General features: G+C 37.5%; 2 protein-coding genes across 3 annotated transcripts in view; one reads left to right on the forward strand and one right to left on the reverse strand.

Moving 5' to 3' along the window:
- FBXL20 (F-box and leucine rich repeat protein 20) overlaps positions 1–27,141 on the reverse strand; it is a 114,510-nt gene that overhangs the window by 74,577 nt on the left and 12,792 nt on the right. The window lies entirely within an intron of this gene.
- On the forward strand, positions 4,748–4,966 carry LOC132354985 (small ribosomal subunit protein eS27-like). The gene has a single exon (XM_059907139.1). It carries the CDS (start codon positions 4,759–4,761, stop codon positions 4,915–4,917), a length of 159 nt encoding a protein of 52 aa, XP_059763122.1. The 5' UTR covers positions 4,748–4,758; the 3' UTR covers positions 4,918–4,966.

Raw genomic sequence — 27,141 nt, forward strand, 5'->3', positions numbered from 1 at the left:
TGTATAGGCGGAGGTAGGGGGCTACATGCAGGAACCAAATAGTCAGCTCTGACAGTCGTCTTGAAATTGGTCATGCGGTGGTCTGATCAGCGTCATCCTGATTTTAAGTACAGTTAATCTTCAGTTCCAGGGTCGGTTTGTTCCCATTTCCTTGAGGCCAGTTCTCAGAATTGTGGCAGCTCATGTCATGGCTACAGTCTGGTCATCATGTAGTAAACTTCTTCCACCTGGTGGGGGTTTCAATATCTACAGAACAGCTCAAAGGACATAGAATATTATCTACAGCCCATGAGGAGGAACTAAAGGTCCTTGAATTTGTTTAATAACTGAACTATTAATATTTGGTCTTGTTTGACTGTTTTCCTTTGTTTCTGCATTTTCTCAATTCTCTGATTAAACTCTTTAGCTAAAGTTTTTCTACAGACAAAAGGAGGCGGAGGACATGGGGGGGAAGGACCATAGGGTCCTGTTCCATTTCACCTGGAGCAGGTGACCTTGACAATGCGCCTGCTATATTTCAGAATTGATATACGCTATATGCCTCCTGTTACTCCCCCTTTTTAGGGTGAATGTATATTGCCGTTATTCTATCTCTGTGAATAACAGTATATGTTGAGTGTATGCGGCAGATAACTTTTCTTTTTAGTTCATAGGTCTCTGGATCAAGAGGAACTGCAGGTGAGGACCCTCATCTACCTCTAAATCAAATGCAGATAACAAGTTACAGGTTTTCACCATTATTTATTTGTGTATTTATACAGGTTGTTTTTGGATATAAGACTTTCGAGGTCTTGGGAGGGAATGATTTGCATGCGACAAGAATGCAAATCATTGGAGCCAGAGGGCAGACCGTGGTAGAACCTTATAATAAGGGCCTCCGAAGAATCTTATCTCCTTGCTACAATACCCTTTTGCAATGGGCTTTTGCTGCACCTCCCTTCAATAGGTGGAGTCTGTTTTCCCACCCTCTGCATTTGAGTTCACATGATGACTTGATCTGACCAAAAGAATGTGGTGAAAATAACACTGCAATTTCCAAGCTAAGCCTTAACCAAAACTTTACCTTCTTGAAACACTCCTGCCACCATGTTAAGAAAGCCCAGGCTAAACCTGTGAATGATGACAGGCCTTGTGGAAAAAGAGTACCAGCTGACAGTGACACCAAGGTCTCAGACTGTAAATGAGGCCATCTTAGACACTCAAGCCCCAGTCAAGCCACCAGAGGACTGCAGCCTCACGGGCGACCTTTTTGGGTGACTAGAAGAAGAACTGCCAGACCGAATAATTGTTTCAAGCCACTAAGTTTTAGAGCGGTTGTTAGACAGCAAAAGCTATGAAAACACATTCTACACATTTTAAAAGTTTATGACTCGTGATCTAAATTTCATAGATATGAATAAAATCTGAGACATACTGAAGTAGCCCAACATAGGTAAAATCTTTTGGTGGGAAGAAAATTTCTGAGAGAGATTAAGAATGAACCGTCATAAAGAAATCCAGAGTTGAAGCTGCAGAGATTTTTTTAAAACGATTTTTTCCTATAAGTAGTTTTTACTGATTATGCCATTCCCTCCTCACTCAACCAACACCAGATGTTTTTCCAACTGGTTAGTGTTCTTGCCAAAATCTAAGAGGAAAAACATTTTTGTATGGCTAAATAAACCTAAAACAAAGTAAGTTTGTAATTCCTCCACCCAACATCTTGTCCCTAGTAGAAACAGAATTGCTTTTTAGAAGCAAACTGCTGTCAGTGCATTACCATCTCATGACTAAATTTATCTTAAGAAAGAAATCCCTAGATAAAAACACCAAGGAAGGGATACATTTAGAAAACAGATACATTACTTAATAGATCAAACTTTCTGCTATGGACACTTTCTAATATCTGACTCAATATTACAAGCTTTCTTTTATCCTGACTTCTGTTTCTTTAACCGAAATCAATATCCACTACCAATTCATTGCTCTCAGTCTAAAATAAGTATACACTTTTATTCTGTTTTCTGTTGAGAATTTCTTCCACTTAATCAGTTTTAACTATCCACAGCAACATTCCAGAGCACCGATGACTCCATGAACTTTGATGAACTACTGGATATGACTGGAACTCATTTTGGGTACTGCTCAATCCTGGAAATCTTCCATGCCCTACTGAAAATTTCTTTTGAAGTTATGAGGTGAAAGGAAAGAATTTTAAAGTCAAGGTGGCAATATAATTACATGTCCTCCCCTTTTCTCCTCCACTTACCCCAGCTCCACCACACTATATACACACAAAAGAACTACTAGTAGATACAACAAGGCCATGATGGGATCTGACTCAGGATTAGCAAGCATTTAACTGAATCTCATATTCCAAAATGCCAGAGGGGGTGGTAAATCAGAGGAAAGCAGGGTTTGACTTCCTCATGTACAAATTCTAGTCGATGTGCCAGACACTGAAAACTGGCAGAATCTGTGGAATTTTCCAAGACATATGTCAGATAGTAATTTTACAACTCACTCACAAACACACATTCTAAATCATCTTACTGCTATGGCAATATTTCCAAAGCAATGGTATTTTAATACAGCCATGCTACTTATTTGTAGAAAAAGCATTCCCCTGTTTTAGATAATGTAAGAAACAAAGTACACAGTACCCTAGATACCCTAACTGCATGCCAGAAATTATATTTTAGATTTAAAAGGAAGCAAAAGAAACAATATGTTAAATCAGAACACAGATTCTTTAAAAAGGAAGGGAAGAAATAACTTTGTAAGAAAGTCATTAAGGAAAAGTGATACCAAATTAATAGACAAAGGAAATCTATTAGACTTCCTAGGCCATGATATGAATAAGACAGTGGTGCCATTGTGAACAAGACAGCTAAACAAAGGATGCATGATATAGCTAAATATTTGGCTGTTATTAATTGATATATATATATATCTAGAAAGAGGTCTCTATAATATACCATATAACTTAACTGAATTTTTATATAAAAAGTCAACCAAGACAAAAGGACATTGGAAAAACAGTAGGGTCCGCCCTACCCTTATACCCTATCGAATCTTCCAGGGGGTTCTTTTGATATTTACCTCTGTTTTTCTAAATATGCTTGATTTATCAAATTTAGATATTACCTATCGACATACTGCCAAGGAATGTAAGTATTTAGTTTCAACCTCTACCTCTGGCCTCCATACCCTACATAATTTTATGACAATCTTTGTTTAAATAAAGAGTGAGTGTGAATGTAATACTGGACAGATACTACTGAGTGCTGAGCCAAGCAGAACAATAGGACCATGCACTCTTTCTCCCTACAAATTAATGACAACCTCATTTTTTCTACTTTCTATATATTTTTAACTTTTCCTCAAATGCTCCAGCATCTGTCACATGTCTATCAATACTTTCCATATGCTCAAACACATCAGATATTGTTTTTTCCCAGAGCCATACCTTCCCAGAACACTTTATTCTTTCTTCTGCTTCCCTCTGTGGTGGAACTCTCTAGACTAGGTACAGAGTTGTCACCTTGGGCTCTCCCTTGGCTCTTCTCTTTGACTGAATTCTGAGTCTTGGACCCGATTTCTTTTCCCTTCCTATTTAAGAGTACATTCACTAGTAACTTACGGGGGAAAAAAGGCTCATGAGAACTGAAATTCTGGTCACTTGCATGTCTAAAAATATCTTTATCCTAGACTCACATTTGACTGATAATATGGCTGAGAATAAAATTATAGGTTGGAAATCCTTTCCACTGAAGATATCTGAAGATACTGCTTAATGCATTTCTGTCTTCCTATGTTACTACTGTGATATGTAATGCTATTCTGATTCGTCCTTTGAATGTAACCTCTAGCTACTCTTGCTGGAAGCTTTTAGTACAGCCTCTGTATCCCCAGTTTACTGAAATTTCATAATCAGTCCTCTTGGTCTGTGTCTTTTTTATTATTCTATCATATCTTTCAACTTGCAATTCTATGATTCAGTTTGGAAAATGCTTTGGAAATCTGTTGGTATCATCTCCCACTACTTTCTCTGTCCTCTCATGCTCAAATTCCTATTAGTCAAATATTGGACCTCCTGGTCTATCTTTAATTTTTAAAATTATTTGTCTCCTATTTTCCTCATTTAATATGTTCTTTCTAATTCCTAGGAAATTGCTTCAACTTTACTTCCAATCTTTCCACTAATGTTTTTTTTTTGGGGGGGGGTATCATTTTTTATTTCCAAGAGTTATTTCTTATTTATTGAAAGAGTTTCAAAAGAGCATTCTGTTTTTTGAAGATGCAACATTTCATTTCTTAGAGATTAATACCTCTTCCCCTCTGCCCTACCCGCAGTTTCTTCCCCTCTGCTCTCTACCTTGTTTCTTTTATGTGTTTGTTTGGCCTCTCACTTTGGAGGCTTTCCTCAACTATCAGGTTATCCTTGGCTGTCCACTCCTTTTCATGGCATTAAGAAGCTATTGTAAGTTCACTGTTTGGCTCCATATCCCTATCCTTTTCATACATCTGATATTCCTGGATCCAGAACCCTCAGCCTCCATCTTCTTGAAGAAAAAAATGCCCAGTTTCCTAGAGGGGGAAGTAGTAGTTTACACAGGATTCAACCACTTAATTTAAGACTTTCTTCAGCCTTTCCGATGGTGACGATCTCCCCACGAGAATATGCCTCTCTCAAAGGATCTCCTTCGTCCCTCTCGAGAAGAGGAGTAAAGGAAACACAAGAAGAAGAGCCTGGTGCAGAGCCCCAATTCCTAGTTCATGGATGTGAAATGCTCAGGATGCTATAAAATCACCACTGTCTTTGGCCATGCACAAACAGTAGTTCTGTGTGTTGGCTGCTCTACTGTCCTCTGCCAGCCTACAGGAGGAAAAGCAAGGCTTACAGAAGGATGCTCCTTCAGACGGAAGCAGCACTAAAAGCCCCCAGAATCAAGATGAATGGGAAACCATCCCAATAAACACATTTTGGATTAAAAAAACTTTCTCCAACCATTACCTACTTTTAATCTCAAGCCTCATTCTTGTATTTTCACTTTTTACTACCAAATGTTGAGTTTTTTTGGAGGTTTTGTAAACTTGCTTGCTAGTCTCTGCAGACAACCCAGAGTGTACCTCCCTCTACTTGGCTAAATTATTTAACACTTTTCTACTAATTTTTTTATCTTCTAAAATTTTTTTTGTCATTCTTGTCCCTGTGATCTTATACTCCTTTTTATTCTTTTATTATAATGTTAGTGTTATTTGAAAAGAAAGGAAATAAATGTATTAAGTCAAACTCCCATGTTTAACCAAAATACCCATGCAATAGTTTTAGATATTTTGAATAAAGTCATAAACATACTTACTAAACTTCTGTATACCATGAAACTCATTAGGATAAATAATAACCTTGGATAACAGAATCAGGGTTCAACATGATTTCAAAAGGACAGTATCAAGAGGAAACTAGGGACTTCCCTGGTGGCGCAGTGGTTAAGAATCTGCCTGCCAATGCAGGGGACATGGGTTCGAGCCCTGGTCCGGGAAGATCCCACATGCCACGGAGCAACTAAGCCTGTGTGCCACAACTACTAAGTCTGCACACTAGAGCCCACAAGCAACAACTACTGAAGCCCGTGCACCTAGAGCCCGTGCTCCGCAACAAGAGAAGCCACCGCAATGAGAATCCCGCGCACCACAATGAAGAGTAGCCCTCGCTCACCGCAACTAGAGAAAGCCCGCACACAGCAACGAAGACCCAACACAGCCAAAAATGAATAAATAAATAAATTAATTTTTAAAAATGAGGAAACTAAACAGGGCAAATTTTTAAAAAATCTCTCACTAAAATTAAGCAATTACCAGTTATATAAATATGAAACTAGAAACCTAGTTTCACAAAAACCAGGGAGTTTTAGTTTATCATGAGTTACTTATGTGACTTCCTGTAACAAATTTTAAAAGAAAAGAAAAACTATAATCTTAGGATACATTAATGGAAAGCAGACCAGACCAAGGGACAAAACTACTGTATATTCTGAGTGGTTGTCAATAACTCTAACGTCACATTTGAGAAAGGAAATCAACTAAATATCATTTAGAAAATGCATCCCAGGATATTGAGAGGTTCTAAAGCTAAGTTTTGTGGAAAATGGTAAAGATAAGAGGAATACTCAAAATGTTCAATGGAAGAACATTATAGCTGCTATCGAATAGCTGAAGAATTGTCCTTTACAATCAAGTAGCTCTATACTGTTCAAGATAACCAACCTAGGAGAAGTGGAGACAATGTGTTTAAGACAGATTTGGCTTAAATAAATGTGTAAAGCTGTGAGCTCTCCCCATTACTGGTCAGCCAGTCTCTCCAATATCAGCGATGTCATAGAGTAGATTCTTCCATTGAGAAGGAGCTTTAACTAGATGACATTAAGCTTGGTTCCACTAAAGGAAGACAGAAATAAAGAAACCAAGAATCAAAGAAGATCATTATATAATGATAAACGGGGTCGATTCATCAAGAAGATACAACAAGTGTAAATATTTATGCACCCAACACTGGAGCACCTAAATATATAAAGCAAATATAACAGAACTAAAAGGAGAAACGAACAGCAATACAATAGTAGCAGGGGATTTTAATACCTCACTCTCAATAACAGATAGATCTTCCAGAGAATTAATAAGGAAATAGGGGCTTCCCTGGTGGCGCAGTGGTTGAGAATCTGCCTGCCAATGCAGGGGACACGGGTTCGAGCCCTGGTCTGGGAAGATCCCACATGCCGCGGAGCGACTAGGCCCGTGAGCCACAATTGCTGAGCCTGCGCGTCTGGAGCCTGTGCTCCGCAACAAGAGAGGCCGCGACAGTGAGAGGCCCGCGCACCGCGATGAAGAGTGGCCCCCACTTGCCGCAACTAGAGAAAGCCCTCGCACAGAAACGAAGACCCAACACAGCCATAAATAAATAAATAAATAAATAAATAAATAAATAAAATTAAATTAAAAAAAAAAAATAAGGAAACAGAAGATTTTAACGTCACAGACTAAATGAATCTAATAAACATACACAGAACAGTCCATCCAATGGCAGCAAAATACACATTCTTCTCAAGCATACACAGAACATTCTCCAAGACAGAACATATGTTAGGCCACAAAACAAATTTCAACAAGATCAGTAAGACAGAAACCATATCAAGTATCTTTCCTGATCACAATGGTATTCAGACGTGTGTTTTCCAACACCCAAGCAATATCCAATTTCTTAGCAGACACTGAATGGATGTCCTACAAATTTAACTCAATTCTGACACTATCTACCAGGAGATAGCATCAGATCTCACAGGTTAAAGGCCCAGTCCCACAAGTGTCCCCCACTTCAGACACCAACTGCAAGTCCAGGGTGTTACTTTGTGCTTCTGACCAACTGGCTATAAATTGAAGGTTCCTGCAACCCACTTCTCAGGTTCAGTTAATTTGCTAGAAGTGGTACACAGAACTCAGAGAAACATTAACTTATGCCTCTCAACTTTTTTTTTTTAATTTACTTAATTTACTTTTTATTTATTTTTTGCCACGCTGGGTCTTTGTTGCCGCGTGCGGGCTTTCTCTAGTTGCGGTGAGCAGGTCTACTCTTCGTCCTCAGGCTACAGGCTCAGGGGTTCAGCATTTCTGGCTCGCGGGCTGTAGAGCACAGGCTCAGTAGTTGTGGCGCACAGGCTTAGTTGCTCCGCGGCATGTGGGATCTTCCTGGACCAGGGCTCGAACCCATGTCCCCTGCATTGGCAGGCGGATTCTTAACCACTGTGCCGCCACGGAAGCCCTCTCAGCTTATTTAAAGGATTCAGATGAACAGCCAGATAAAGAGGTAACACAGGGTGAGGTCTGGAAGGGTCCTGAGTGCAGGAGCTTCTGTTGCCATAAGAACTGGGGTGCACCACCCCTCTGGCATGCAGATGCTACCAACATGGAAGATCTCTGAACCTCATCCTTTTGGGTTTTTTTAATGGAGGCTCCAATACATAGACATAATTGATTATACCACAGGTCATTGGTGACTGCTTTAACCTTCAGCTCCTCTCTCCTCCCCAGAGGTGGGGAAAGGGGAAATGGGGAGTGGAACTGAAAGTTCCAACCCTCTAATCATAGTTGGCTCCCCTGGCAACTGGTCTCCATCATTCAGTTACCTAGGGGCCTTCAAAAATTCACCTTATTAACAAACTCAGGTGTGGTTGAAAGGGGCTTGTTGTAAATAAAAAGACACCCATTTCACCTTTATGGCTTTGAACTGAGAACAAAAGATGTTCCCACTGCTCACTTAGGAAATTACAAGGGTTTTTGGGAGTTGTGAGTCAGGAATCAAGAACGAAGACCAAAATATATAAGTGTTATAAATCACAATATCACAGGCATGAAACTAGAAATCAGTAACAGAAGGAAAATTGGAAAATTTACAAATATGTGGAAATCAATCAACACACTACTGAACAACCAATAGATCAAAGAAGAAATCAAAAGGGAAATCAAAACATATCGTGAGACAAACAAAAATGGAAACACAACAAACCAAAACTTATGGGATGCAGCAAAAACAGTTTTAAGAGAATGTTTATAGCTATAAATGCCTACATTAAGAAAAAAGAAAGATCCCAAATAAACAACCAACATTTCACCTCAAGGAACTAGAAAAAGAACAAACTAAGCCCAAAGTCAGCAAAAAGCAATAATAAAGATTAGAGCAGAAATAATTGAAATGGAGAAAGGAAACTAATATAAAAGATTAATGAAACTAACACTTGGTTCTTTAAAAAGATAAACAAAATTGACAAACCTATAGCTAGACTAACCAAGGGAAAAGAGAGGACTCAAATAAAATTGTAAACGAAAAAAAAAGAAAAAAATTGTAAATAAAAGAGGAGACATTACAACTGATACCACAGAAATATAAAGTACCATAAGAGACTACCATGAACAATTATACCCCAATAAAATGGACAACCTACAGGGAACGGATAAATTCCTAGAAGCATGACCACTTACTGTTAAGGTAATTAAACAAGGAGGCAATTAGGGTTTAATTGTCTGAGGTGGCTCTAATGCCTTGGTAGCCCAGGTTGCAAACCAAAACCTAAGCCAGCGTAAATGCACTGGAATCTGAGAAAATGAAACTTAAGAACAATCCCAAATAAGGCAACTGCTTAAGATACAGCCAATCAAATAACTACTTTGCTTCGGTGTCTTGTCTATAAAAACCATGCCCGTAGCTCCTGTGCATGGAGCACTTCTAAAATCGCTTCTGGACTGGTGCTATGCAATTCAAATTAATGTTTGCTCAAATAAACTCTTCAACATTTTAATGTGCAACAGGTTTGTTTTTTTTTTTTAACACTTCCAAGACTGAATCATGAAGATGTAGAAAATTTGAATAGACAAATAATGAGTATGGAGACTGAATCGGTAATCAAAACCTCCCAACAAAGAAAAGCACAAGACTAGATGGTTTCACTGGAAAATTCTAGGAAGCATATAAGAAAGAATTAATGTCAATCCTGCTCAAACTCTTCCCCAAAAATTGAAGAGGAGAAATCACTCCCAAACTCATTTTATGAAGCCAGCATTACCCAAAGCCAGATAAGGAAACTACAAGAAAACTATAGGCCAATGTCCCTGATGAATTTAGATGCAAAAATTCTCAGTAAAATAACAGCAAACCACACTCAACAGCACATTAACAAAATCATACACCATGATCAAATGGGATTTATCCCTGTGATACAAGGACGGTTCAATGCACACAAATTAATCAATGTGATAAACCACATTAACAGAATGAAAGACCAAAATGATATGATCTGAATAGATACAGAAAAAAACACTGAACAAAATTCAACATCATTTCATGATAAAAAACCATCTACAAGCTGGATATAGAAGGAATGTACCTCAACATAATAAAGGCCATATATGACAAGCCCACAGCTGACTTCACAATGGTGAAAGGATGACAGCTTTTCCCCTAAGATTGGAAACAAGACAAAGGTAATCTAAACACTCCTAGTCAACACAGTACTGGAAGTCCCAACCACAGCAATTAGGTAGGAAAGACATAAAAGGCATCCAAATCAGAAGGAAGAAGTAAAAGTATCTCTGTTTGCAGATGACATGATTTTATACAGAAAAATCTTAAAGACTACACCATAAAACCATTAGAACTAATAATTCATTAAAGCTGCAGGTTACAAAATCAGCATACAAAAATCAGTTGCACTTCTATACACTAAGAACAAACTAGATGAAAATAAACAATCTCATTTAAAATAATATAAAAAAATAAAATACCTAATAACTCTCCCAGACTTCAGACAATACTATAAAGATACAGTGATCAAAACAGTGTGGTACTGGTACAAAAACAGACATGGATCAATGGAACAGAATAGAAAGCCCAGAAATAAATCCACACACCTATGGTCAATTAATCTTTGACAAAGGAGGCAAGAATATAAAATGGGAAAAAAACAGTCTCTTCATCAAGTGGTGCTGGGAAAGTTGGACAGCTGCGTGTAAATCAATGAAGTTAGAACACACCCTCACACCATGCACAAAAATAAACTCAAAATGGCTTAAAGATAAGACATGAAACCTTAAAACTCCTAGAAGAGAGCATAGGCAAAACATTCTCTGACAAAAATAGTACCAATGTTTTCTTAGGTCAGTCTCCCAAGGCAATAGAAATAAAAACAAAAATAAACAAACAGGACCTAAGCAAACTTACAAGCTTATGCACAGCAAGGGAAACCATTTAAAAAAAAAAAAAAAAGACAACCTATGGAATGGGAAAAAATATTTGCAAATGATGCAACCAACAAGGGCTTAATTTCTGAAATATACAAACAGTTCATACAACTCAACAACAAAAAAACAAACAATCCAATCAAAAAATGGACAAAAGACCTTAATAGACATTTCTCCAAAGAAGACATACAGATGGCCAGTAGACACATTGAAAGATGCTCAACATCACTAATTATTAAAGAAATGCAAATCAAAAATACAATGAGGTACCACCTCACACCAGTCAGAACGGCCACCATTAAAAAGTCTACAAATAACAAATGCTGGAGAGGGTGTGGAGAAAAGGGAACCCTCCTACACTGTTGGTGGGAATATAAATTGGTGCAGCCACTATGGAAAACAGTATGGAGGTTCCTCAGGAAACTAAAAATGGAATTACCATATGATCCAGCAATCCCACTTCCTGGTCATATACCCGGACAAAACTATAACTCAAAAAGATACATGCACCCCTATGTTCATAGCAGCACTATTCACAATAGCTAAGACATGGAAACAACCTAAATGTCCATCAACAGATGAATGGATAAAGAAGATGTAGTACATATATACAGTGAAATATTACTCAGCCATAAAAAAGAATGAAATAATGGCATCTACAGCAAGATGGATGCAACAAGAGATTATCATAGTAAGTCAGAAAGAGAAAGACAAATACCATATGATATCACTTGTATGTGGAATCTAAAATATGGCATAAATGAACCTATCTACAAAACAGAAACAGACTCACAGACATAGAGATCAGACCTGTGGTTGCCAAGGGGGAGGGGGGAAGGGAGAGGGATGGACTGGGAATTTGGCGTTGGTAGATGCAAACTATTACATTTAGAATGGATAAACAACAAGGTCCTACTGTATAGCACAGGGAACTATATCCAATACCCTGAGATAAGCCATAATGGAAAAGAATATTTTAAAAAGAATGTCTATATGTATAAAACTGAGTCACTTTGCCATACAGCAGATTGCCACAACACTGTAAATCAACTACACTGCAATTAAAAAAATTAAAAATGAAATAAAATACGTAGCAATAAATTTAACCAAGGAGGTGAAAGATCTGTACATAAAAACTGTAAGGCATTGATGAGAAAAATTGAAGACACAAATAAATGGAAATATATCCATGTTTATGGACTGGAACAATTAATATTGTTAAAATGTCCATACCACCCAAAGTGATCTACATATGCAATGCAATCTCTATCAAAATTCCAATGGCATTTTTCACAGAAATAGAAAATCAATCCTAAAATTTATATGGAACCACAAAAGATCCTGAATAGCCAAAGTAATCTTGAGAGGGAAGAACAAATCTGGAAGCATCACACTTCCCGACCTGAAACTACATTACAAAGCTTTAGTAATCAAAACATTATGTACTGGCATAAAAACAGACACACAGACCAATGGAACAGAATCAAGAGCCCAGACATAAACCCATGAATATACGGTCAACTAATATTTGAAAAGGGAGCCAAGAAGACTCAATGGGGAAAAGATAGTCTCTTCAATAGTAGGTACTGGGAAAACTGTATATTCACATGCAGAAGAATAAAATTAGACCTCTATATTATATCACTCACAAAAATTAACTCAAAATGGATTAGACTTAAATAAATGTAAGGCCTAAAACTCCTAGAAGAAAATATAGTGAAAATGCTCCATAACATTGGTCTTGGCAATGATTTTTTTGGATATGATACCAAAAGCACAGAAGGAAAGCAAAAAACAAGTGGGACTACATCAAACTAAAAAGCTTCTGCACAGCAAAAGAAACAACCAACAAAATGAAAAGTCAACCTATAAAATGGGAGAAAACATTTGTAAACTATATATCTGATAAGGGATTATGATCCAAAATATATAAAGAACTCATACAATAATAACATAAATAAATAAATAAATAAATAAAAATGGGCAAAGGATCAGAACAGAAATTTTTCCAAAGTATATGAAAAGGTGTTCAACATCATCAGGGAAACACAAGTCAAAACCACAATGAGACATCACCTCACATTTGTTAGAATCACTATAATCAAAAAGACATGAGATAATAAGTACTGGTGAGGTGGAGAAAAGTGAACCCTTGAGCAGTGTTAGTGTGAATGTAAATTGGTACAGCCACTATGGAAAACAGTATGGAAGTTCCTCATAAAATTAAAGACAAAACTGCCATATAATTCAGCAATCCCACTTGAGGTATATATCCAAGGAAATGAAATTACTATTTCAAAGAGATATCTGCACCTCCATGTTCACTGCAGCATTATTTACAATAGCCAAGATATGGAAACAATCTAAGTGTCTGTCAACAGATTAATGGATAAAGAAAACATTGGTATATATATACAACGGAATATTATTCAGCCACAAAAAAGAAGGAAATCCTGCCTTTTACAACAACATGGATGAACCTAGAAGGCATGGTGCTAAGTCAAATAAATCAGAGAAAGACAAATACCGTATAATCTCAAAAGTGGTGGTTGCCAAGGTCTGAGGAGTGGGGGAAATGAGAGAAGGTGGTTAAAGGGTACAAATATCCAGTTACAAGCTGAATAAATTCTGTAAATCTAATCTACAGCATGGTGACTATAGTGAACATTACTATACTGTATACTTGAAAGTTGCTGAGAGTAGATCTTAAATGTTCTCCCACAAAACAAACATCACTGGGACTTCCCTGGCAGTCCCGTGGTTAAGACTCTGTTTCCACTGCAGGGGGCAGGGGTTTGATTCCTGGTCAGGGAACAAAGATCCCACATGCCATGCAGCACGGCCAAAATAAAATAAAATAAAAACACATTCAAAACAAACATCATTAACTATGTGAGGTGACAGATGTGTTAACTAACCTTACTGTGGTAGCCGCAAAATACACTATGTCAAATCATCATGCTGTGTACCTTAAACTCACACAGTGTTATATGTCAATTATATCTCAGTAAAGCTGGATACAAAAAGAGAAAGAAACCAAAGAGGGAACCAACATAAATAAAGAAATGTAATTTACACAGGCATACAGAATATACTAAAATAGGTTTACATTTAGTTATTTTTCTTAAACATTAAAAAAGAATCAAAATTAGGACTTCCCTGGTGGTCCAGTGGTAGAGAATCTGCCTTACAATGCAGGGGACGCGGGTTCAATCCCTGGTCAGGAAACTACGATCCCACATGCTGCAGGGCAACTAACTACTGAGCTCGCGCGCCTCAACTAGAGAGCCCATGTGCCGCAAACTACAGAGCCCATGCGCTCTGGAACCAGAGCGCCACAACTACAGAGCCCATGCGCCCTGGAGCCTGTGCGCCACAACTAGAGAAAACTCGCACACCACAACTAGAGAGAAGCCCGCGCGCCGCAACAAGATATCCCACATGCCTCAACGAAGATCCCACCTGCCACAAGTAAGACCCGATGCAGCCAAAAATAAATAAATAAATAAATAATGAATAAATCTTAAAAAAAAAATCAAAATTAAAATCAATACAGACTGAGAAAAAGCAGGCCAGTATCATTACTGGATGTACAAACAAATTAGGACTTAGCCTAGAACACAGGCTTGATAACTCTGTTCTTTGGCAGTATGCTTGACCTTATCTCCCCAAACCAGTGGTGACCCAAGACAAAACAAAAACTATTAGGACAATGATATTTTTCATAAATCTACATGCATTCCATTTTTAAATGCTGGGATTATACCCTTTAGATTTGGTTTAAATTAATCTGTATTTTGTTTTAAAATATCAATGGTATATGACACATTTAAAAAAATGTTAGCAACCTTTTATTAGTTAGCCCCCTTCCCTTTTTTTCTCCCCATTTTACTAATCCAAGGCTTTTGTAGATATCCTAGAATGTATGTTTTATGGGACAGTTCTATAAAGAGTTTGGTCATGAATGACTTTACGAGGTTGTCTGCCAACAGCCATAAAAAATGAACAGAAACATGTTTACAGATTTTTTTTTTAAAAATCAACACTGACAGGCACAAGCCTGTTGATACATAAGTAGAATTTTAAATTCAGCGATCTTTTCTCTGGAGCCTTCTCTTACTAGAAGGAAAACTCTAATCTCTTACCTGCCTGATGGAATTCTGGAACTAGGTGAGGGAAGGAGACTAGCAGGTTCCACTGTTCGCTGTGGCATCTTAGCCTCATTTGCCTCTGGGCTTAGGGTCCTAGGTCCTGAACTTCTCATGTTCAATTCCTCCAAAGAATAATGTCCTGACTTCTGTAAGTCTGATGGCAGTCATTCAACTGATCAGGGTGCAAGGGGTGAGTATGGGGGTGGGGGTGGTGGCAGAGAGGGGTCCATCCCCCATTATAGATTTTTCAGACAATGCTCCCTGTTCTCAGCCTCCATCTGTGGTACATGGTACTTCCATGTACTGAGCTTTTCAGGGGTCTTGCAGACAAATCATGATCTGTCTCTTGCCAGTATTCTCCTCTATAGAGTTTAACCTTCCTCTCCTCTGTTAGGCCACTTACTACTTCTTTTTGCTTTCCTTCTTCTTATACAAGTAGGATTACAGATGTCTTATCCTTTCAAAATGGAGTTTATATTCCTGTCTTTAGGTGATTTTCAAAAAAGCCTGAAAATAATTTTACTTTGCTGTCTTAAAACCTGAAAGGGATGGTTTTTGTAATCTTTTAAGTCAAATAACCTTGAAATAGAGCCAACTACTGTTCAAGAGCTAAATGTTTATGTTTGATAATAACCCCCAAAGGATAACACTATTGAAACCAAGAACTCAAATGCTCGGTTAAATTAGACTACTACCTCTTTTTCAAACAAAGCCTATACTTTCTCATCCCTATGGCTTTATGTCTTCTACCTAGAAATCAATCCATTTTTTAAATGCTCTGCTCCAATTTCATATCCTCCATGAAAGCTTCGCTGATCCTCTCTCCTAGAAGGGAATGCCTTTTTCCCACTTCAGGTTTTCATGAGGAAGAACTTTCCCTAAACACACTCCTGACTTCTCTGTACTTCTTTACTTACAGAGACAGAGTGACTTATCTGACCCTATCTGACTAGTTAATCTTAGAAGAGTGAAGAGCAAACTTGGCCCATCTCTGTGCTCTACCTTTCCAAGGTGTGGAGCAAGCATTCGCCGCTTATTTAGGGCCAGACTCTCCCTTGCATAGGGAGGCTTGAGTCAATATAGCACTGCTTGGAGGCAGGTTGGTCTACCTAAAGGACTTCAGTTAAAAGGCACAATTTGGCACACGTACTCAAAGTTGTATCCTCCAACCTTGTCTCTGTTAGTAATAAAAGTGGTATTTTGACCCCTACCTGCTACTCTTGTTTTCTTTCTTTGTTCAGAACTTCAGAAAGGATAAGGGATGCTTTACCTGAAACCTCTTCAGAAATCCCAATAATCTCTAGGCGGAAATGTTTTCCTACTTTCCTATAATCCAGAACTTTGCTTATAGTTCTATTATAGATATTAAATTTTTTCTTATTGTGTTGACAATCTTCTAACCTACTAGGCTGTAAGCTTTTAGAAAGTGGATTAGGGCTTCCCTGGTGGCGCAGTGGTTGAGAATCCGCCTGCCAATGCAGGGGACACGGGTTCAAGCCCTGGTCTGGGACACCGCGATGAAGAGTGGCCCCCGCTCGCTGCAACTAGAGAAAGCCCTCGCACAGAAACGAAGACCCAACACAGCCAAAAATAAATTAATTAATTAATTAAAAAAAAAAAAAGTGGATTAACCACAGTGCCTTACACATGACAAACCATAATATAAATATTTGTTGCACTGACTGACTGAAGGGCTAAATGTTTCTTTAAACTAAAAGCAAAGAGAATTTTATGGTTTCTAGCTATTTCAGGTTCTACGCATTCTAAAGTCACAGCAAGTGCATATCAAAGACTGCCAGATTATAATTAATCTTATAACTAAGATGTTGTTTTCCCTTGTCAAATTTCCTCTGCAATACACTGGGTCATTATCACCAGTTCTGTTTTTTTTGTCTGCATCCTCTAGGATTTTTAAAAGCTAATTAGGGGCTTCCCTGGTGGCACAGTGGTTAAGAATCCGCCTGCCAATGCAGGGGACACGGGTTCAAGCCCTGGTCCGGGAAGATCCCACATGCCATGGAGCAACTAAGCCCGTGTGCCACAACTACTGAGCCCGCACTCTAGAGCCTGCAAGCCACGACTACTGAGCCTGCGAGCCACAACTACTGAAGCCCGCGTGCCTAGAGCCTGTTCTCCGCAACAAGAGAAGCCACCACAATGAGAAGCCTGCGCACCGCAACGAAGAGTAGCCCCCACTCGCCGCAACTAGAGAAAGCCCATGAGCAACAACGAAGACCCAACGCAGCCAAAAATAACTAACTAAATAAATAAATTTATTAAAAAAATAAAAAATAAAGCTAATTATACATCCTATAAACCTAAAATTGAAAATAATTCAGTTTACACTGAGGAGATGAATTCAAATGAAATGGATAGAATCTAAGCTGATATCTCAAGATACCTTTCTATAATATAGGACAAAGACAATAACCACTCAAATTCACTGTATTAATTAATCATCATCAGTAACAGGAGTGGTTAAAAATAAGTAGTACGTAAAAATGATTAGGAGACAACATGGCCGAACTAGTGGTTGTGGTCACTCTTCTGCAGAATAAAAATTAGAAATTGAGAAAGTACATTTTTAGTATAATTGCAGTATTTCAAAATTAGGGAGCCAGAATCGGGTTTCCTCTAAAACCTCAGATCAATAGCGTACTCAGAGGTGACATCAACAAAAATGGTGGAATAAGGAATTTTGAAATCCCACCTCCCCATAAAAGTAACCAAAAAACTGACAAAATCAAATATTTTTGAACTTCAGAAACTAACTGAAGGCTTGCAACAGTCCAAGGAGTGTATATTCAAGAACAAAGGCTGAATCTCAGTAAGAACAGAGAGCTTTGTGGCATTTTAAGTTACCCCAACCCCCAGATTTGCAGTAGCACTATCTTGAAAATAACAGCCTGCACTGCTGGTAACTGAGGAACCAGAACATATCTCATTTTCAAAGTGTTGTAATTATTTGTCTTGACCTGTCTGGCTGCTCCCTGGAAGATCAGCTCAAAAGGCTCGTCTTTATTTTGCCCGACTCAAAAGGGGCCTAGTGCTAAAGAAATTACTCCACTTTGTTCAAAACATTTATAGGCAAATGTTTTAGTCACTGCTGCCTAAGGAACAGATAACAATTGGGGCAAACAATAGACTAACCAAAGAGCTTGAGGGGAAAGGGCTAGAGAATGAGATGTCCATAAGGGTACTGAAACGCTCCTATATCCTGGGAATCTAGAAGGCCACATGCATGCCCAGGGTTGTGCACACACTCAGGAACAACCTGAGAAGACCCTAAGCTATCACTTCTGGTTGATCTTGAGGCGTTGCAGAAACAGGAAGTGAAGGCTAAGGCATAATTGTAAACTGCCTGGCTGAGTGTTGAAGGCATGCCCTAACATGTACAAGAGGCCCCTCAGCAAAGACTGAGAGAATTTCTGGTTCCAGATGTTTAAGGAAATCTCTGTACAATCATTAGCTGACTACTAAGCTAATGGAACAGAGATTTCAGTGGCCACACACGACAAAGAATACAGAGTTTATAGAACTAGTTCAGAAAAAGACACTAACAAACAAACAATACTACTACAATAAGCAGCATCAACAAACCCAGGAGGGGAGAGAATGTGATTTCTAGAGTTGCCATATTTTAATACTCAAAATGTTCAGTTTTCAACAAAAAATTACAAAGCATGCAAAGAAATAATTTGCAAATTATATGCTACGGGTCTAGTATTCAAAATAAAGGACTTTCACAACTGAACAATAAAAATACAAATAACCCAATTTAAAAATGTGCAAAGAATATGAATAAACACTTCTCCAAAGAAGATATACAAATGGCCAACAAGCACATGAAATGCTCAACATCATTAGTCATTAGGGAAATACAAAGCTAAACCACAATGAGATACCACCTCATACCCACTAGGATGTTATAATTTGAGAAAAAGAAAAAAAAAAGGGAAAAGAATAACTGTAAGAATATGGAGAAATCTGAACCATTGTACATTGCTGGTGGGAACGCAAAATGGGCAGTTGCTGTGGAAAATAGTTTGGCACTTCCTCAAAACGTTAAACATAGAATTACAACATGACCCAGCAATTCCACTCCTAAGTACATACCCAGAAGAACTGAAAAAACGTTTCAAACACATACTTATTCATAAGAATATTCACAGCAGCTCTATACGCAACAGCCGCAAGGTGGAAACAACCAAAATACCTGTTAATAAATGAATGGATAAACAAAATGTGGTATATCCATACAACGCATTATTCAGCCATAAGAAGGTAAACATGCTAAAACATGGATGAACCTTGAAAACATTATGCAAAGTAAAGAAGCCAGTCACAAAAAACCACATACTATATGATTCCATTCATATGAAAGTCAGAAAAGAGAAATCTACAGAGACTGAAAGCAGATGAGTGGCTGCTTAGAACAAGGGAGTGATAGTGGATAAGGAGTAATGGATAAAGGGTACAAGTTTCTTTCTGAAGTGCAGAAAATGTTCCAGAATTGATTGTGGTGATAGTCTGCACATATCTGTGCAGCCACCAGATTGTATACTATAAAAAAGAGAACTTTCTTGTAATGTGAATTATATCTCAATAAAAAATATAATTTAAAAATGTGTACTCAATAAGCTCTTTGAAGAAGAAAGATAAAAATAAATTCACAGGAAACTTCTCCTCAGTAACAACAGAACTTGGAAGATGATGGAGAAATATCTTTAGAGTGCTCAGGGAAAATAACTGCAACTGAGAACTTTGTACCCAGCCCACCCTAGATGACCCTAGCAATGAGGAGGAATAAAAGATGTTTCCACACATAAGTAATTAGGTAAGTTCACCACTTAGGTCCACGGTAAAAGAACCTTTTTAAAAGGATCTACTTTCAGAAGAAGAAAAGTGAACCAGGTACTTCTCTTGCTTTTGGGAGTAATGGACCAGATTATTTTCATGAACCTTCTAAGGACCACTAAAAACTTTGGTGAAATATTAAAAATAATGACAATAATAATAGTAGATTTTTTTAAAGCACGGAAGAGCAAAAAATAGTATAAAGAACTACCAGTCCAAAATCTAGAATGTGAGAACCCAAAGTAAGCCCAAAACTCAAAAATAAAATGACTTTACAGCAATATTATTAGATAAAATTAATTCAAGGAAAAAATCATTAAGAGTTGAAGGAGAAATAGATACAGAGAAACAACTCACCAAGAAAAGGAAATTTAACATTCTTTAAAGTTTATATGTCTAACAACAAAGCTTCAAAATATATGGAGCAAAAACTGCACTGTGAGAAGAAACAAACACATTTAGACATGGCCGGAGAACTTTAATACTCTTCTCAAAAAAACCAAGAGACAGGGAATTCCTTGGTGGCGCAGTGGTTAAGAATCCGCCTGCCAATGCAGGGAACACGGGTTTGAGCCCTGGTCCGGGAAGATCCTACATGTCATGGAGCAACTAAGCCCATGCACCACAACTATTGAGCCTGTGCTCTACAGCCCGCGAGCCACAACTACTGAAGCCCGCGCGCCTAGAGCCTGTGCTCCACAACAAGAGGAGCCACTGCAATGAGAAGCCCGCACACGGCAACGAAGAGTAGCTTCTGCTCACCGCAGCTAGAGAAAGCCAGTGCACAGCAACGGAGACCCAACACAGCCAAAATTAATTAATTAATTAATTAATTAATTAGAGGAAAAAAGAGAGACAAAATAGACAAAATGTTAATAAAAATCTAGAGGATTTGAATACCACATATTACAAACTTGATCTAAGAGATATGTGTAATGAATTGAGTCAAATAATAACAATAAACTTACTGAATGTATATTGTAGACCTTGCGGCCTTGTAAACACTTTATATATCATTTAACTCTTACAACAACCCTGGATAGAAAGATTCTATTTTGTCTCCATTTCCTAAATTAAAAAATTGAGGCGCAGAGATTAAATGTATTCCAAAGTCACACAGCTTTAAATAGCGATCTCAGCCAAAATATGAACTGATAAAAAAATTAGCTTTGCCATAATTCGACAGTACTGCATGTCAGTAATTAGGAATCGGTAAGACGCTAAGAAAATAATAAATCCTTAATGTTTTATTGGACAAACACTATGACCCCTTTCAAAAGTGTCATCAGCCCTTCTGAAGTTTTCCAAGTTTAAACTGACCTTTTAGAATGTTTTAAGTCAGAAATATGAGGTCCCCTTTGTATTTAGGGTTCATCATTAGGTTTTTCCCTCTTCTACCTAAGAGTCTTCTTTTGTTTCCTCTACTTAAGGGTTCTGAGGCTTGCCTCCTCTGTTGATCCATCACAATTTCATATTTAGATATAAACAGAAAAACCATAATTTTAAGAAATGTTAAGAAAATGGGGTATTCTGGTCTCCAGTCTCTGACTGGTAAGCACTTCTCTTCTTCCTTCCTGCAATGCACCCTTTAAAAAGGCAGTCTCATTTTAAAATTTTGTGTCTGTGATTTTTTTTTTCCCCCACATCAAACCCAAGCATTCAATAAACAAAATCTTACTTTGTTCCAACACAGAACACTTACAAAAACTCATGATGTACTTGGCCACAAAGAAACTTTCAAAAAAACCTGTTATCACAGGACTTCCCTGGTGGCGCAGTGGTTAAGAATCCACCTGCCTGCCTGCAGTGGTTAAGAATCCACCTGCCAACGCAGGGGACACGGGTTCGAGCCCTGGTCCGGGAAGATCCCACATGCTGCAGGTGGTCCGGAAAGATCCCACATGCTGCAGAGCAACTAAGCCTGTGCACCACAACTACTGAGCCTGTGTTCTAGAGCCCGTGAGCCACAACTACTGAGCCCGCGAGCCACAACTACTGAGCCTGCGTGCCACACCTACTGAAGCCCAAGCGCCTAGAGCCCATGCATCGCAACAAAGAGTAGCCCCCGCTCGCTGCAACTAGAGAAAGCCCACGCACAGCAACGAAGACCCAACGCAGCCAAATAAATAAATAAATAAAATTACCAAAAAAAACACCTGTTATCATATAAGCCACTAATACACTTATATGTAATACAATAAAATTAGAAATGAACAACAAAATAGCCCCTTGAGATCAATATATCTGAAATTTTAAAACAGACAGGAAATAGCAGAGCTAAGATTTGAACCCAGTCAGTATGGTTCCATTGTTTTGCTCAAACCCTGAAGTCCTCCTAATTATTAGGCTCCAAGTCTGTGTTACCCAAGGTGTGGTACTCCCTTAGGCATCACCTTTATATATCTTAGAAATGCAAGTTCATGGGCCCAGGTGATTTGCCAGTTTTCCAGGTGACTGTTAAGCAAATTGAAGTTTGAAAACCACCTCTCTAAACCAAGCCTCTTAATCCTGGAAAAAGCTCTGCTTTGGACTCCTTATAATGTGAGATAAGGAACACCTTATTCTTTAAGCCACTAAAAGGGTTTTCTACTATTTGCAGCTCGGAGCATGCTAACTGGACACAAAAATGAATACACAAAAATCAATACACCAACTTTATAGCTTCCTAATGACAGTAAATCCTATCATTTCTACCTTTAAAATATATCCAGGATCCAATTACTTCTTACACCTCCATCACAATCAACTTCATACAAGATACCACTATTACTTTTCTGAATTACTCCAAGAACCTTTAACACAAGTTATATATATACTACTTCTCTACAAAGCAAGAGTGATCCTTTCAAAGCCTGAATGTTCCTCTTCTGTTCAAAAATCCCTATGGCTTCCCTTGTCAGAATAAAATCCAGAGCGCAAAATGGCCAATAAGTCCATTTATGACCTGCCCTGCTCTCCCATGCTCCCCACTCCCCACCCCACCCCGACTCCCGACTCATAACTCTCTGACCTCTTCCCTACCACAGTTACCCAGCCTCACCATGATCTGCCCACAGTGACTCACCTGTCCACTCTGTTTCTGGAATACATGAAGCACACTCCCACCTTCATTTCTGTATTCCTTTGCCTGTAAGGGTTTGCTCCATCATTTCTTTAAGTCTGCTCAAACGTTAACCACCAGTGAGGTCTTCCTTAACCATTCTATGTAAAATATGAACCATGCCCACCACCCTTCCTCTTTTTCCTGTCCCTCATTTCTGTCCATAGCACTTATCACCATCAGACACATTACACATTTACTTTTTTATCTGTTTCACGTCCATTTCCCTTCACTAAATTTTAAACTCCATTTGGGCAGGATTTTGTGTTCTGTCCACTTTTATACCCTCAGCATCTATAACAATATCTGGCACATAGAAAGTGCTCAAATATTTGCTGAATGAATTAATCATTAGAAAATGTAAAAAAAAGAAAGAAAAAGAAAAAATTGTAACAGGAAAAAAAAGCTCATTTGTAATAACTTCAAAAACTATAAAGTTTGCAGAAATAAAAGGAAAACTGTGTAATATCTTTTTTTTTTAATTTATTTATTTATTCATTTTTGGCTGCGTTGGGTCCTCATTGCTGTGCGCGGGCTTTCTCTAGTTGTGGCGAGTGGGGGCTACTCTTAGTTGCAGTGCTCGGGTTTCTCATTGCGGTGGCTTCTCTTGTTGTGGAGCAAAGGCTCTAGGCGCGCGGTCTTCAGTAGTTGCAGCACGCGGGCTCTAGAACGCAGGCTCAGTAGTTGTGGTGCACAGGCTTAGTTGCTCCGCAGCATGGGGGATCTTCCCGAACCAGGGCTCAAACCCGTGTCGCCTGCATTGGCAGGCGGATTCTTAACCACTGCACCACCAGGGAAACCCAAACTGTGTTAAGATCTTAAAGGAAGAACTCCCTATCATATTCTTGAACGGGAAGGAAAATATTATATAAATTCCTTCATATTAATGTATAAAACCAATTAATTAAAATTGTGGTACTGGCGATAAAAAAATAGATGAAAGAAACAGAACACAGTTCAAAACAGACCTTTGAATTCAGTTAATTGGTTTTATGACAGAACTGGCATTTCAAAACCAGTGGGGAGAAGATGAACTATCAATATGTGGGAAAATTCAGTTAAAACTCTACCTTATATAATACGCTCTAGGTAGGTTAAAAACTTAGATTTTACAAAAATTAATGTAGCAAGATATGGAAGAATATTTATGATCTTGGGATAGGAGACCCTTTTTTAAATAAACACCAAGAAACACTGAGACAAGCCCATTCAATGAAAACCTTTGTGAATACATGGGTACACAAAGGGTTAGCATCCAATATATAGAATGCCTAAAGGGATTAAAAAACAAAAAACAAACAAAAAAAAGGCACGACCTAATTTTTAAAACTTAACAAAGGATAAAATAAGCAAGAAAGAAAAATTTCTTTCTTATGGAAGAAATACATGAGATCAATAAAACATGAAGACTAAAGATACTCAACTTCAGTAGTAATGAGGGAAATACAAAATACAATAAAACACAATTTTCCTTCTATCACTGAAAAATTTTAAAGTTGGGAAATATCACATGTTGGTAAAGATGTGGAGAAACAAGTTCACTCACACACTATGGGCTAAAACATAAATTAGGAAGGCAATTTGACAATATCTGATAAAACCCTCTTCTTGGTATTTAACATAAAGGAACACTTGCACATATATAAGAACATTCATTGCATTTGTGTTTGGAATGCAAAGGAGAAAACCTAAAGGTTAATTAATAGCTAGCTATACAAACTAGAATATTCATATAATAGAATACTATGTAACTGTGAAAAGAAATATATCTAACAGACCTCTAAGACATATCGTAGTTAAAATTTCCGAATGCCAGATACAGTATGAGGCAACTTACATAAACACACACACAGAAAACTAAGGCTATGTAAAAGCACAGAAAAAGACTTCCAAGGACACTCATCAAATTTAAAATTGGTCCTTATCTCTCTCTCTTTTTTTTTTGGTTTCCCCCTTTTTAAATTAATTAATTAATTTTTTATTGAAGTATAGTTGATTTACAATGTTGTGTTAGTTACTGCTGTATAGCAATGTGTATATGTTATACATATACATACATTCTTCTTTTTTTAATTCTTTTCCATTTTGGTTTATCATAGGATATTGAATATAGTTCTCTGTGCTACACAGTAGGATTTTGTTGTTTATCTGGCCCTTATCTCTTTAGGTGAAGAGGATCAGGATTATGGGCAGTATAAAAAGGAATTATCATACTCAAAATGTTTTAATTTTTAAATGAAAATGTATCCACTTATTTCTTAGGTAAATTAAAACTTACTATAATTTTTTAAAAGAAAAAAGCGAGTTTCTAAACCGTATGTCCAGCATAATTTTGTTTGTTCATAAAATGTGAACATATCCATACATATTAAATAGATACATAATTTTAAAAAGGATACATATTAAACAATTAACAATTGTTCTTCTAGAGAATAGAGAGATGGAGAAATTGCTTTTCACTTGAAACTCACTTTAAGGTGCATAGTAAATTATAATTTAACTTCTCTTCCAAGAACAAATACTAAAGCAACAACTTAATTTAACCCACATTACCAGTCCCAAATTAAACCATAGGCCTATAACTGTCTTATTTTTGCAAAATAGAAGTGGGCAGAAGAAAGACACGTCCCTGAAACACATTAAACTGAGAGATGTGAGGCTACTTTAGGACAGCCAAAGCGGATGATGCTAAAACTGACTTTGTCTAAAATAATGGTACACTTCACGGAGATTGCATGCCATTTAATAAGCCATAGTCCAATTCAGCCGCAGTAAATAAAAGCTACAAGAAAGTTTACTGAGCTAATTCTTGGTTAAGTTTTACTTAGATTTCAATTTGATCATTTCCTTTTCAGTACCACTGGCATTAAGCAAAACAACTACTTACAAATACTATTTGGCTGGCTATGCACCTTCAACCTGAATGTGTATCCAGGCCTAATTCCACAAGAGAAAAACATTCTTTCCAATTAAGATAATGTGGAGTGGCATGGACATATATACACTACCAAATGTAAAATAGTTAGCTAGTGGGAAGCAACCGCATAGCACAGGGAGACCAGCTCGGTGCTTTGTGACCACCTAGAGGGGTGGGATAGGGAGGGTGGGAGGGAGACGCCAAGAGGGAGGAGATATGGGGATATATGTATATGTATAGCTGATTCACTTTGCTATAAAGCAGAAACTAACACACCACTGCAAAGCATTTATACCCCAATAAAGATGTTAAAAAAATAAAAAGGATAATGTGGAGCATATATATTCTCCCCTGGTTCCCAGCCTAATGTTGAATTGAATCCTGTAGTTTTTCATTCTGTTAATTCATCTCTGAAACAATATCATTATTGGAAATACCGACAAGACCCCAGTCACTTGACAACAGCCAGAACACGTAAAGCATAGAAAAATAAAACTGGATCCTAGGTAGGTATATAGTATAGTCAAGACTAAAAAGGTAATGTAGTGAATTATCACACACTTCATATGACTATATATTTGATAGCTGTTAGAAGGGTCAGATAGATCTTGGCCATAACTCCAGAACACCTTGCATTTTATGGATGGGATCATTTTTAATGCAAATTTCAAATTATTGAAATAAATAATTTAAACACTCTAGAAGATGGTAATATTGTTTCTTGGTATTCTTTCTGATATTAAAATTTTTTTATTCTACTAAACCTACTTGATCTTTTATCTAGACATGTCTGTTTATTCATAAAATACTATATGCTAAATGTTTATTATTTTTCACTCAACAGTGATATATTGCTACCTTTCATCTTTAATAATATAGTATGATAGAGTAAAATGCTGCCCAGACTTTATGTATCAAGCCTAAGAGCAAAACTTGCAAAGAGGCTGAACATGAAGCCTTATAAACTTATATTCAAGATTCTACAAATACTTATTATAAAACTTTTAGTATCTCACTCCTAGTCTTCATGAGGAAGAATTATAGTAAAGAAGGTAATCAAATCAGTTTTATTCAACATATGAATGATACACTAACAGCTTTTGCTACAAATGTAATTTATTACATAGGTATCTGAAAGGAATTTACAACTTGGCATGATTTATCCAGAATATTTGTTCATGGTTGTTTAAGAGTTACTTAAGTTGGCTAGTAAGCCAAAGTACAGGTTCAATGCCCATGTTTTGCAGTCCCCACAAAATTAACTTTGCTCAATTCGTTCACCACAAACTCAAGTGTTAATCAACCCTAACCAAACATCTTATAAATACTTGCTATGGATCAAAAGA

Source organism: Balaenoptera ricei, chromosome 20 (assembly GCF_028023285.1).
Source record: "Balaenoptera ricei isolate mBalRic1 chromosome 20, mBalRic1.hap2, whole genome shotgun sequence".
Lineage (NCBI taxonomy): Eukaryota > Metazoa > Chordata > Mammalia > Artiodactyla > Balaenopteridae > Balaenoptera > Balaenoptera ricei.

What these genes read in the sequence shown, in the direction of transcription:
- LOC132354985 (XM_059907139.1), top strand. Translation starts at nt 4,759, where the DNA reads ATGGATGTGAAATGCTCAGGATGCTATAAAATCACCACTGTCTTTGGC.